The 13,661-nt window shown below is 47.6% G+C and overlaps 1 protein-coding gene across 7 annotated transcripts in view; it reads right to left on the bottom strand.

Moving 5' to 3' along the window:
• The window catches only part of DYSF (dysferlin), a 185,343-nt gene that overhangs the window by 97,307 nt on the left and 74,375 nt on the right, over positions 1-13,661 (bottom strand). For all 7 annotated transcript variants that reach the window (XM_082236251.1, XM_082236250.1, XM_082236247.1 and 4 more), the window contains 5 exons: positions 13,137-13,303; positions 11,564-11,678; positions 10,709-10,814; positions 9,526-9,668; positions 4,744-4,917 (listed from right to left, as the gene is read on the bottom strand). In XM_082236251.1, coding sequence (XP_082092377.1) covers positions 4,744-4,917; positions 9,526-9,668; positions 10,709-10,814; positions 11,564-11,678; positions 13,137-13,303 — 705 coding nt within the window. The remainder of the gene's footprint in view (positions 1-4,743; positions 4,918-9,525; positions 9,669-10,708; positions 10,815-11,563; positions 11,679-13,136; positions 13,304-13,661) is intronic.

Genomic DNA, 13,661 nt, shown 5'->3' on the forward strand with positions numbered 1-13,661 from the left:
AAGCACGTTAAAGTGCAAGTAGATAAATAGGTACCGCTCTGGCGGGAAGGTAAACGGAGTTTCCGTGTGCTGCTCTGGTTCGCCAGAAGCGGCTTAGTCATGCTGGCCACATGACCCAGAAGCTGTACACCAGCTCCTTCGGCCAATAAAGCGAGATGAGCGCCACAACCCCAGAGTCAGCCACGACTGGACCTAACGGTCAAGGGGTCGCTTTGCCTTTAAGGAAAAGTGGGACATCAAAGCAGAAACCTAGACAGCTTCTCTAAATCAGGGGTGTCCCTGGAAAACAGGGTCTGCTACCCTGTGAGAGAAGATTGCAGTGTTGGGGAGCTTTTAGTTTAGAGAAAAGACGAGTCTGGGCTCATCCATTTGTGCCACATTTTCAAGGCACAGGTCAGTGCTTTCGAGGTCTCTGTCTGAGTGGGTTTTTGGTTGGCTTGCTTGCTTGTTTATTTGTTTCTCTGCTTTCCCGGGGAAACCCGCTATTCATCACTGAATTGGAACAAATGGGACCTGGGTTTTCCATGGAGTCGGAGAGAGTTCTTTGCTCCATTGCTGCATCTGCATGGCCACCGTGAGAACAGGAGCCTGTTGGAAGACACAAGACCTACCCACTTTGGAAGAATGGCAGATGAAGCTGATTGACTGTATGGGACTGGCAGAAATGACCGGCAGAATCCGGGACCAGGGAGAAGAGTCGGCAGAAGAAGATTGGAAAAAATTCAAGGACTATCTACAAAAATATTGTAAAATTAAGGAATGTTGAATGATGCTGGATTGAAATTAAGTGGTTTCAAGCTGTAACTATGATAAAACGACTTTCTTTTTGTAAGCAAGAATTTAAAGCTACAATAATTTAAGATGTTGAGATAAGGATTTGCTGTATAAACAACTTAAACTGGGTATACAAGACGGGGAGGTATGAGGAGGTCGGGGAAATAAGTTATGAGAAAATAAGCTGTGAAATTTAAGTGTTTTTAATATTTTTATGTTTGTTTTTTCTTTTGTTTGTAAAAAATTGGAAACTCTAATAAATATCTTTTAAAAAGAGAGAGAGAACAGGAGCCTGGACCGGATGGGCCCCTGGCCTGATCCTGCAGGGGTCTTCTTAAGAGGAAGAGAAGGGGCAAGAAGTGGAGCAAGAAGAACGGAAATCTCCGCACCAGATTAGACTTCCCAGAGGGCATCTTGTGGGGCAGGCAGAGGCCATGAAGCCCACCTCCTTCAGAACCACATTTGGAGGGACGCGGAGTGTGCAGTCACAGTCATATGGTAAAGGAAACTTGGCCCGGTCTCCAGGCGAATAAGAATATACAAAAGAGGGGAAAAGGAGGAAAAAACCACCCTTTAAAAAAAAAACCTACATGACTACATTTTATATATTAACTTGTTTAAAACGTACTCCAAATGTCAAGAAAGAAGGCAAGGACGAAATGTAGCAAAAAAATTAGGAAAATCCTAGGGTAGAGGGAGGGGGAAATATAATAGCGTCTTTGTGCTGGGAGTCCTTTGGTTCCCATTAGCTCCTTGAAAAGCCAAGAGATTATGAAATCCAATGTCTTAAGAAAGCCAGCATATTAGTTAAGAAAATAAATGTGGGAAGGGGGAGGCGGTGAGGGGCAGCTTTGGGGGAGAGGTTGACAGCGAGGCTCCCAGACAGGCATGCGAACAGCGGCCTTGATTTCGGCAGCATTTAAAGCAGCTAGGGAAACAGCCCTGGACAGGTGTCTGCGACTCCCTGGGATGAGGTCATCGCAAGCAGGGACAGCTGCAGAAGGGCACAGGACTCGAACCCGGCACCTCGTGGGCCGAACCCCAGGTGCAGCCCAGCAGAGCCCGGGCCAAGCCGCTACAGTCAGACTGTGCGGCACTACGTCTCCTAGGCGGCGCTGGTGGGAGTTGTAGTTGGAGCTAGTTGGAGGGGGCCAGGTCGGCCCAGTGGTCTGCCAGAGGTTAATGCCACAAGGACCTCAGAAGCGTCTGCTGGATCAGGCCAGAGGGGGGGCCATCTGGTCCAGCCAGAAGGAGGATTTGGGGGGGGGGGAGTGAGAGGTTTGGTTGCACGGGACACAGAGCATCGGGGGTGCCATAATAATAATAATAATAATTTTTTATATACCCCGCCCTCCCCAGCCAAGACCGGGCTCAGGGTGGCTAACACCTGATGTAAAAGAATTGATAGAAATACAACTTAAAAAACAAGATTAAAATACAACATTAAAACATTTAAACATTAAAATGTAGCCTCCTTTCAGTGGAAACTCAAATCAAAAACTTTTGGGGGGATAAAAACATCAAGTCTTCACCAAGGCCAACTATCCAGACTGGTCCTACGTGGGCCAGAAAAAAGCCAGGGAAGTCCCCAAATAGGAGTTCCATCACAGAAGGAGAAAGGAAAGAGGGGGAGGGGATCAAGTGGATTCCAAGCCAAAGGAACAACTCTGTCTTACAGGCCCTGCGGAAAGAAATCAGATCCTGCAGGGCCCTGGTCTCATGAGACAGAGCGTTCCACCAAGTCGGGGCCAGTGTTGAAAAGGCCCTGCCTCTGGTTGAAGCAGAATGAAAGGTGAGGGGGCGGCACCAAATTTTAACATTGCACGGGGCATCTATGAAGTTTGAGACCCCAAGGTCCACCAAAAGAGGCCAATCAGAGGCCCGTTTTGGGAGACCAGCAAGCAGTATCTGAAGCCAGTAGCACTGTCCCTTCCTGCCGTTTCTAGCAACCACCATTCAGAAGCATCTCTCCCTCCAGATTTGATCCTGAAATGTCCCACTTTTCCTTAGGGTGTCCCTATTTTTGCTGGATATATGTTGAAGGGTATGGAGTTATCCCACCCCTGAGCCGTCTGAAGGCAATCCTGTAGAGGGAAGTTTATGTTTTATTACGTTTTTTCTATATGTTGGTAGCTGCCCAGCGTGGCCGGGGCAACCCAGTCGGGCTGGGCGGTGTATAAAGAGTAAAATTTTCATGGTGGAATGGGACGTCCCTCTTATTTTGGCTTTCTGTTTGTGAGGCTTTTCCAACTCCACAAGATCCCTTTGGAAGGAAGGTGACCAGAAGACAGCACACCCTGTTCCAAATGGGGGCACACCGTAGATCTGAATAACAGCATTAGGACATTGGCCCTTTCACTTTCAGGGCAGGAGATCAAGAAAGTGCCAGCCAGGGTGTGAATCATCCCTGAGGATTTTCCTCACTTTCCTGAGGCAGAAGAAGAAGAAGAAGAAGAAGAAGAAGAAGAAGAAGAAGAAGAAGAAGAAGAAGAGTTTGGATTTGATATCCAGCCTTTCACTCCCTTTAAGGAGTCTCAAAGCGGCTAACATTCTCCTTTCCCTTCCTCCCCCACAACAAACACTCTGTGGGGTGAGTGGGGCTGAGAGACTTCAAAGAAGTGTGACTGGCCCAAGGTCACCCAGCAGCTGCAGGTGGAGGAGTGGAGACGCGAACCCGGTTCACCAGATTACGAGTCCACCGCTCTTAACCACTACACCACACTGGCTCTCTACGTTCTTCCGCTATTTCATCCAGCAGATTCACAGGACAGCCCATAATATCTTGTGCTGTATTCACCACCCTCTGTAGGCACTTCCTATCAGATGATGTCAAACCAGCGTACCACACCGTGATGCAGTATGAAAGGACACTGTTGTGGTTTGGAGTTACTTGTGCGTAAACTTTCCCATTTGGAAGCTTGGTTGCATAGGTTAAACCGTCTTGACTGCACAGCCCATCTCCGCGTGGCTGCCTCAGTCGCTAGCAGAATCTGTCTGTGGGCATTTCTTAAACCTTTGCCAGCATAAAAGCTGTTTGACACCCAATCGTCTCCGCCTCTCATTGCGCGGGAGTCTTCTGCGCAGGGAGGGCGTGGGTAGTGGAGGACCAGTGCTCTCCACACTGACTTCCAAGGAAGAATCCCGGAGCCTTTCCCCCTCTTCCCCCATTTGCTCTCCTGGATCCTTGGTGTTACGCTGATTTCCTTCCCCCTCTATCAAGCTACGTCTCCCCCTAGTGCTGGTACCTTCCCCTGCAGAATCGGAGAGCCTCTCCTTCTCCTGTTGCTCTGATGTCAGTTCCCTGACAGACACTTTCTATTGTGGACCGGGAAAAAGAGATCATCAAATGTTGCGCCAATTATCAGCCCCCATCTGAAGGCGGCTGAGCACAGCCACAGCCTCACAGGCCTAAAACATCTTCCTGGCCTGCAAGCACATACTGTATTTTTCACTCTATAAGACGCACCAGACCATAAGACGCACCTAGTTTTTTGAGGAGGAAAACAAGGGGGAAAAAATATTCTGAATCCCAGAAGCCAGAACAGCAAGAGGGATTGCTGTGCAGCTGTCCTGGCTTATGGGATAGCTGTGTGCAGCCTCTCCCAGGCAGCGGGAGGAAGACTCCTCCAACAGCCGCACTCCCTTTAAAGTGCGCGCGGAGCGTGTGTGCGGCTCTTTAGAGGGAGAGCTGAGCAGAGCCTCCCGCCTGCATTCGCTCCATCAGACACACATTTCCCCTTACTTTTTAGGAGAGGAAAGGTGCGTCTTATAGAGCAAAAAATACGGTATATGGGCATGCTTCCCTCAAGGGTCTTCGCTTTGCACATCGCTGGGGTTGGGGCTAGTGTGCAGTGGCAGGAGGCGGTGGTGGTGCAAGCATTGCTCCTCACGCACCCCGTTCTACCGACTCACAGCTGAACAGGCGGCGCTGAGCCCCCCACCCAGAAAGAAAGAATATGGGGAGCCTACCAGGGCCCCTTCCAGGGCAAAGACGGCCGCGGCACCCGTTTGCTCGAGGGGCTCCATCCGACGTCTCCAGCGCCGTCGGCGGAAGGAGTCGGTCTTGCAGTACTTCAGGTGGAACTTCCAGCCAAAGAGCGAGGCGTATTCCCAGCCTTCTCCTTCCAGCTCCTCCTGTTTATACTGCGGGAAAGAGGGGAAAGAAGGTGCTAAGCTAAGCAGTTGGCTCCTTATCTCTCTCGCCCTGACCTAGCCACTGTGATCCACGCGACGGTCACCTCCAGGCTTGATTATTGTAACTCGCTCTACGTGGGGCTGCCCTTGAGACTGACCCAGAAACTCCAGCGGGTGCAGAATGCCATGGAGAGACTCCTTACGGGGTCCTTGCCGTGGGATCACATTCACCCGGTGCTATACCAGCTGCACTGGCTCCTGGTGGAGTACAGGATCAGGTTTAGGGTGCTGGTTTTAACCTTTAAAGCCCTATACGGCCTAGGACCCCTGTACCTACGGGACCGCCTCTCCTGGTATGTCCCACAGAGGACCTTACGGTCTTCAAATAAAAACATATTGGAGGTCCCGGGCCACAGGGATGTTAGGCTGGCCTCAACCAGAGCCAGGGCCTTTTCGGTCGTGGCCCTGATCTGGTGGAACGCTCTGTCACAAGAGACCAGGGCCCTGCGGGACTTGACATCTTTCCGCAGGGCTTGCAAGACGGAGCTGTTCCACCAGGCAAAGGCACAGTCTGACCCTCTCCTTCTGTAATCCTCACAGAACTCTAGCCCAATGGTTGCCATTAATCTGATTTGAACTGTTTTTATAATGAAATGATTTTAGAATGTTGTATCATTTTACTGTTGTTAGCCGCTCTGAGCCCGGGTTCGGCTGGGGAGGGTGGGATATAAATAAATAATAATCATCATCATATGTGGTGGTCCTGTAGTAAGGTTAAAGCTCACTGGGAAATGATATACACTGGACTCTCAGGTTGTGAATGTGATCCGTTCAGGATGCACGTTCATAACCCGCAGCGTCCGCAACCCGCAGCGGCGTGTCTGTGCTGTGCACGTCCTCAAAGTCAGCCCATTCTTCAGCCAGCTGACATAGGAGAGACAAACCCTGCCATTGGTGGTGGGAGAGTGGAATTCCTAGGGTCCCAGGTCCCTTCGTTCCCCCCCATAAAACATTTGAGGGGACTGGTGCCCCCCAAACTTTTTTGCCATTCAAATAGTGTGTATTTTGTGTCTTGTGATCAATTATGTGGGGTGGAGCTTTTTTATTCCAGTTGGCACCCAAGCCTGAGACTTTTTGTCCAGGTGCAGTTCTGTGTTTCAAAGCTGCGTACTTGAGTGCCCCCTGTTTTTCCATTTTGCCCTGGGGATTTCGCTGCAAAAACCTGCTCTGTCGACCTGAAGAGAAACAAATGGGGTATTCCGCGGCCATTTGCTCCGATTCCGCTTTAAAGAGCAGGTTTTTGCAGGGAAAGCTCCCTAGCTTAAAAAAACAAGAGAGCTACAGACACAGCTTTCAGGTACCGACTGTGCCTGGAAATGGCAGAGGAAAAGTGACTGTAAATAAGCCCTTTGTGAGTCTTTCATGGAATGAGGGCCTTTCAGAATTTTTTTTTAAAAAACCATGGAATCCGGACCAGGAAATTGCATCACACAGCGCTGAGTCTCCACCTGGGTCCTCCTTGCTGCATCTTCCTAGCCCCTCTTCCCCACCATCTTCATGAGTCTCTTTCGATTTAAAGGTTTAAAAGCAGCAAATAAAACTTCTGGGGGTTTCCCTCTCTGCGCTGGTGGATTTGCTGTGCAAGGGAGACCCCTAGAGAAGAGCTCAAGCAAGTCCAACTAACTTTGATCCTCACCTCCTAGGAAAAGTCCCTTGCTTTTTCCTGTAGGACTAATTGCAGTCGTTAACAGTCATCAACAGGTTTACCATACTGTTGCAAGAATTTATGTATAGGTTGGGGGGTGGGTTGCCCCTCCAGCAGATATCATGCACATGCAGCCCATTACCAAAATCAGCACAATCACTTTTGTGACTTTTGTGACTTGTCCCCACAAAATACTTCATCACAGTTTCAAAGGGCCTTGCTGCACGATACCAAATGTAAGAATTCACTGATAAATGTTCCTATGTACTGGCTCACTGGGAAAACTTCAGAAATTCATATAGACATGTGAGATCAGCTACTCAGCAGCCCCTCTGCCTGAGTGATAATTCCTGGCATCCTGATACCTGAGTGCCAGACAGGTAGTCATCCCACAAATAACAAACCCAGATGAAGACAAAAGGGTGTGATTAAGGTGGCTGGGAAACAGGGAAATGTAAATAATTCTTTTGTTACACTTGATGGGTGTTTGGTGGAGGGCAAGGGGAACCATGGGGCAGGGTCCAGGATGCTCAGATTCCTGCCACCAGACCTCCCCTTTCATGATGTAACCGTGATGTATGAGTGATGTAGTTGGAGGGGCTGTAACATGGGGATTAGCAGCTCATAAAAGTTTGGGTTCTCTTTTGTTTGGGGCTTCCATCTTCTTTCACCTGGTGGCAGGTGGGAGTCCTGTCGCGACAGTCTTCAATCAAGACCAAGCCTACTGGCTGCTGTTTTGCTCTGCTATTCCTGGCTGGTGTCCTTGGTTTTTATCCAAGGGAGCCCTCAGATTTCTCCATTAAGAATACCCAGTGAGTCAATCACCCATCTCCTACTACCCTCCTGATAAAAACCCCACCTCACCCTCCCACTATATATAAGGGCCTGGTGACTTCTGTTTCCGTATATCTGAAGAAGTGTGCATGCACACAAAAGCTTATACCAAGAACTAACTTAGTTGGTCTCTAAGGTGCTACTGGCCAATTTTTTAATATATATTTTTATTTCTCCTAGGAGTCAGGCAGTGCTAGAGAGTCCTTCTCGACTCTGGGTCCCCAAATGTCATTGGACTACAACTCCCATCATCCCTGACCGCTGGTCCTGCTAGCTGGAGATGTCAGGAGTTGTCAATAGGGGTTGCCATATTTCCCAAAGTGAAAATCAAAGGGGGGGGACCCGCCCTGCTTGCCATAATACTGAGTTACCCCAGACATTTTGCTGCACTGGACATGTCCGGGAAAACCCGGATATATGGCAGCCCTGGTTGTAATTCAACAACAGCAGGAGACCCAAGGTTGGATGCTGCAGCAAAAGGTGCCCTGGCTCAGTGGCTTTGAGCATCTGCTCTGCATACAGAAAGTCCTGGGTTCGAATCCCAGTGACATCTCCAAGAAGGGCTGGGAATGTCCCCTGTCTGATATATAATGAACTGAAAAAAATGTTTAAAATACCGTATTTTTCGCTCCATAGGGCGCACCGGACCATAGGGGGGAATTATTTCCCCCCTAAAGGGGGGGAATTATTATTTTTTTTCCCCAGTCACGGGGCTGGAGCAGGGAAAGCCCTAGCTTCCCCCAACCCCAGCCCCCAGAACAGGGCTACGAGCAGTGGCAAGATTGCGCGCAACCTCGCCGATGCTCCCGGAGCTTGAGGGGCTGGGGACAGGGGAAGCCCGGGCTTCCCCCGACCACAGCCCCCAGCCCCCAGAACAGGCTGCTATCCACAAGCCTTCGGAGCCCAGTGGGAACTCCTGCTGCGCTCAGAAGGCTTGCGGATAGCTGCCTGAAGCCTGGAGAGCGAGAGGGGTCAGTGCGCACCGACCCCTCTCGCTCTCCAGGCTTCAGCGAAAGACTGCATTCGCTCCATAGGGCGCACACACATTTCCCTTTATTTTTGGAGGGGGAAAAGTGTGTCCTATAGAGCGAAAAATACGGTATGTTGTATGTTGATATGTTATTGGAAAATTTTAATTTGAAAACCCCCCCAAAAAAATTGCCAAAAAGAAAAAAGAAAAGAAAAGAAAAGAAATGTCCTGTCTGAAATCCTGGAGAGCCATTGCTTGCTGTCTGTCAGTGCTGACATTGTCCAACAACCAAGAGAGGTTTTTTAAGCAGAGGTTGTGTGGCCGCCTGTCGTGGGTGATCTGGTAGAGATTCCTGCATCGCAAGGGGTTGGCCTAAATGGCCTTTGGGGTCCCTTCCAACTCTACCATTCTATGATTCTATAATAATAATAATAATAATAATTTATTATTTATACCCCGCCCATCTGGCTGGGTTTCCCCAGCCACTCTGGGCAGCTTCCAACAGAGATTAAAAATACATTAAAATGTCACACATTAAAAACTTTCCTTAAACATTAAAAGTTTCCCTAAAGAGGGCTGCCTTCAGATGTCTTCTAAATGTCAGGTAGTTGTTTATCTCTTTGACATCTGGTGGGAGGGCATTTCATATGGAGGGCGCCACCACCAAGAAGGCCCTCTGCCTGGTTCCCCGTAACCTCATTTCTTGCAGTGAGGGAACTGCCAGAAGGCCCTCGGAGCTGGACCTCAGTGTCCGGGCAGAACGATGGAGGTGGAGACGCTCCTTCAGGTATACTGGACCAAGGCTTTAAAGGCCAGCACCAACACTTTTAATTGTGCTCGGAAACGTACTGGGAGCCAATGTAGGTCTTTCAAAACCAATGTTATGTGGTCTCGGCGGCCGCTCCCAGTCACCACTTTAGCTGCCGCATTCTGGATTAGTTGTAGTTTCCGGGTCACCTTCAAAGGTAGCCCCACGTAGAGCGCATTGCAGTAGTCCAAGCGGGAGATAACCAGAGCATGCACCACTCTGGCGAGGCAGTTCGCTTGGCTTGGCATGCTCTCCCTTTTCTTGCACCCACAACCTCACCCCCCCCAAAAAAAGGTGTACCTTCTTCACAGCTTCCCTCTGCGCCAGGTCCCTCCTGCGAAGCCTCACCCATCGCCTGCGCCGGTTCGTGTGGTACATTTTCTCTGCCGGCACCCAGGACTTCGGCCTGTGGTCTGGCGGGATGGTCAAGCCGTATTCCCACCCTTGGAGACAAGACAGATAAGGGATGCGGTAAAAAAAAAATAATGGAGCTGCATCCCTGTAGAATTAAAAAAGATGCTCAGAATACCTATAGGGGGGAAACCCCAAGACAATTCTTGCTGAGCAGAGTTGGAAAGGAGGTAGCACAAGATAGGAGAAAATTATTCCTATATGCAATCGCAGCAGCCAGAATACTCCTTGGAAAGAACTGGAAAGGAAATCACATACCTACAAAAGAGGATTGGTTAATAAAACTAACAGAGTCTATAGACTTGGCAAAATTCACTGCGGTAATAAGATTTCAAACACACCAGAAATTAAGGGTGCAATGGTTATGGTTCGAAGAATATATGAACAAACACTAACAAACACTGTTCTAAAGATAACATGCTGATATGTTTAGACTAAGCTTGTAAGGTAACTTGATGTTATACCATAACAGTACTATAAAAGAAGTAATCACAGCGATAAATGATATGCAGTGTAAATAAGAACTTAAATGACTCAAAGATGACAAGTGCTGGTGGATGGGAGTCAAATGGGTGTGGTACTTCATCCTTTTTTCTTTCTTACCCTTTCCCTTTACTCTCTTTGGTTTTCGGGGTTAAGTGTGTACCTGTTTGTTTGTTTGTTTGTTTGTTTGTTTGTAAATATGCTTAAATAAAACATGAAAACATCTATTTTTTTATTTTAAAAAAAGACATAAAAGGGGGCATGGAAGTGGCCAGAAGGAACACCTGACCTCTTAAGTGGGCAAGGGGGACCACTTCGCACTTGGCAATTTCCATGGGGTGAAAACACAGGGGCAGTATCTTGGAAATGGGCCCCGACGTGTCAGATTTCAAAAGGTTTAGCGTATGGAACTGCGCTTGGAACATCTGCACCGGCCAAAGCCCACCAGATGAGTCTGCTAACTTGAGGGCAACCAAACCCCAGGAAGATTGAATATCCAAGAGGAGGTTTTGCCCACCAAGGGACGATTGCCACGGAGGACAGAGTAAAGGAGATTTAAAGGAAACAGGGATCCCCCCCTCCAAAATACCTCTCTCATCGACTGCTCTGTTGAGATCCGTGTCCCATTCCACGTCTTCCCATTTCCATCCCATCGGACATTCGATCTCATCCTTAGACAGGACTTTCTCCCCATTCTGGAAAAGAAGAGAGGGAGCCCGTGAAACCCAGTCCTTTTCCGAAGGGTGGCGGTTGTGGAAAGCTCCCCTAAACCAACATGTGGGATGTGAAACACAAGACCAGTCAAGTACAACATTCCTAGAGTGAACATGTTTACACATGGGGAGGAATGTTTGTCCAGCCAGCAGGTCAACTTCCTGTTTCCTTCTGGGCTGGGACAGACTTCCTCTGCATGTGACTAGAGGTGGGTGTGGCCTCACCTGTGCAGGTAATGACAAAAGCACAGGGCAGAGCAGCCATCTCTCTCTCTGTGAATACATGCATCGAAGAAGCAACATCTGCTTAGCCAAAGATGCTCTCTTGGCCTCCAGCCAAGAGAGGACAAAGGGACTGTCTTCTTATGAGATAGTTTCTTGGTATATGTTACTTTTCTAAGATAAGTCTGCCTTCTGGGATCCTATTGTGAACAGAATGATGTGTGAGTAAACCTTTTTATACTTTTATAGAAGACTGTGTCGTGTCTTATCTTTTTATGAGGGAATAAGGGGGAAATACCAGAACAGTTATTACAGAGGCTTTAGCGAGCCTGAGCAAACGCATCCGCTGTGAGTTTAAAAGGGGGGAATGTTACTCTGCTAAATTGTGACCTTGTTATCACAAGTTGGAAAGGCTATAATCAAAACAATATATCCTCTCCTGCATCCCTGAACATTCCCACACAACGGAGCCAGTTTCTACAGAAGCGTCCCAAGAGGGGGTTCCTCACCACGTCAGTGTAGGCCTCCGCCATGTGGATCCACTGACCGCCCGGAAGGCGCACTTGATTCTCGAAGACTTCCTCCACGAAGCTCATGTGCCCAGCATCCACATCGTACAGCAACCTGTGTTGGGTGGGATGGAGAGATGACGGGGAGTGGTAAGTATCATTGTTTGGTTGTGCATTGACACCAAAAATAGCTCCATATGTGTATTGCTAGCGGGGTACCACTGGAAAATTCCACTGGCGCTAAGCCAGAGCAGCAGAGGGCTGAACAGCTGATAATTCTCAAACTATCTTATCTCAAGGGCCATTGAACAGAAGACGGAACAAGCTTGTTTTCTCCTGCTCCGGAGCGTAGGACTCGAACCCATGGCTTCAAACAACAAGAAAGGAGATTCCAACTCAACATCAAGAAGAACTCTAAGAGCTCTTTGACAATGGAACAGTCTCCCTTGCTAGGGCAGATCTGAGGGTAAACCATACACGGAACGAGTCTGCCCCTGCGGCTTGATGGAGGTAGAAACTGTCGTTTCTACGGGGATATACGCTCGGTATTTATTACGCAAATATCTCCAAATGAATCCGAACTTCAATGTCTAAAATCCCTGGCAGAGGACAAGGATCCTGAGATCATGTTAAGGGTAACCAAATTCTGTAGGATTGCCATAAAACTTAGGGAACAAGCTGTGCTATCATAACGATTTAGGTTTTAAATGATAATTTTAGGTTATATGTTAGTGACTATGTTGTTTTTTATATAAATATTTATTAAAGTTTCAGAAAAAGGAATTGCATTAAAGCAAAAAATACAAGAATAAAAGACAAAAATAAAAATACAAGAAAAATACAGAATAAATACACAGATAAAAAAATAAAAATAAAAAATCAACCTTTCCATATCTTACATTCATATCCTTGTTTCCCTGACCTCCTCATACCTCCCTTTTTTGTATTCCAATTCAGTTAATTAATTCAGCAATTTCCTTCCCTCCTTATTATCCTGATCTTTGATCTTAATATATTATAACATTAAATTTTTACCTATTTAAAAATCCAATTTTCCATATTCTTTTATATCATTACAGCTAGAAACCGCTTAGCTTCATTCAAACATCCTTCTAACATTCATTAATTTTGCAATACTTCTGTAAATAGTCTTTAAATTTCTTCCAATCTTCTTCCACCGACTCTTCTCCCTGGTCTCGGATTCTACCAGTCATTTCCGCCAATTCCTTGTAGTCCATCATATGTTTTAATTTATATATATTTTTAACTGTTGCTATATCTGTATTGTCCCTGTTATAACTAATTGCAAATGCAAATGTACCCCTATCGTGTTTTATGACTTCCTTGATATTTATTGTATGTGGGCTGGAACTGGTCTGTGACCGAAATAATAAAATTCATTCAGTCTCCCTTGCAAGGTAGGGGTCTCTCCTTCCTTGGAGGTTTCTAAGCAGAGGTTGGATGGCCATCTGTCAGGGATGCTTGAGCTGAGATTCCTGCATTCTGGGGGGTTGGACTAGATGACCCCAGGGGTCCCTTCCAACTCGACAACCCCCTGATTCTTTGTACTCACGTCTTCTCGGGGCTGACGAACCAGTCTCCGGCCCAGGCCCAGCCAGTGGAGGGTCTGAAGCTGTCCTTTGGCAGCTTAATCTTCCCGGTGACATCCGAGTACTTGGGGTAGGTCAAGCCGGTGGTGCCCCAGTTCCCAACCAAGGCCAGCTTGGTCTGGTTTTCATACTGAGACGGGAAAGAGAAAGGAGGAAGGGGGAAAGTGTTTTAACGGAGAAGAAGCAAGGAAAGGGGTGAGGCAATCCCCAAAGAGGACAGACCCTGACACACACACACACCCCTACACACACACACACACACACACACACACACAGGAAACCCTGTGAAACACTGGCGTTATTGCAAGAGGGAAATGTCAGATCTGATGGAAAATGTGCCTTTGTGTCGTTGAGTTGCCCTTGGATGCTGTGTATCATAGGAGAGGGGTGTGTTTGCTTCACTGGCCAAAAAGCTTTGCTTTTGTATGTTTCACTGTTCAAAAACTCCTGAAAGGATGATAATATTAATAATAATTTATTATTTGTAC

Source organism: Podarcis vaucheri (assembly GCF_965113315.1).
Source record: "Podarcis vaucheri genome assembly, chromosome: 9".
NCBI lineage: Eukaryota > Metazoa > Chordata > Lepidosauria > Squamata > Lacertidae > Podarcis > Podarcis vaucheri.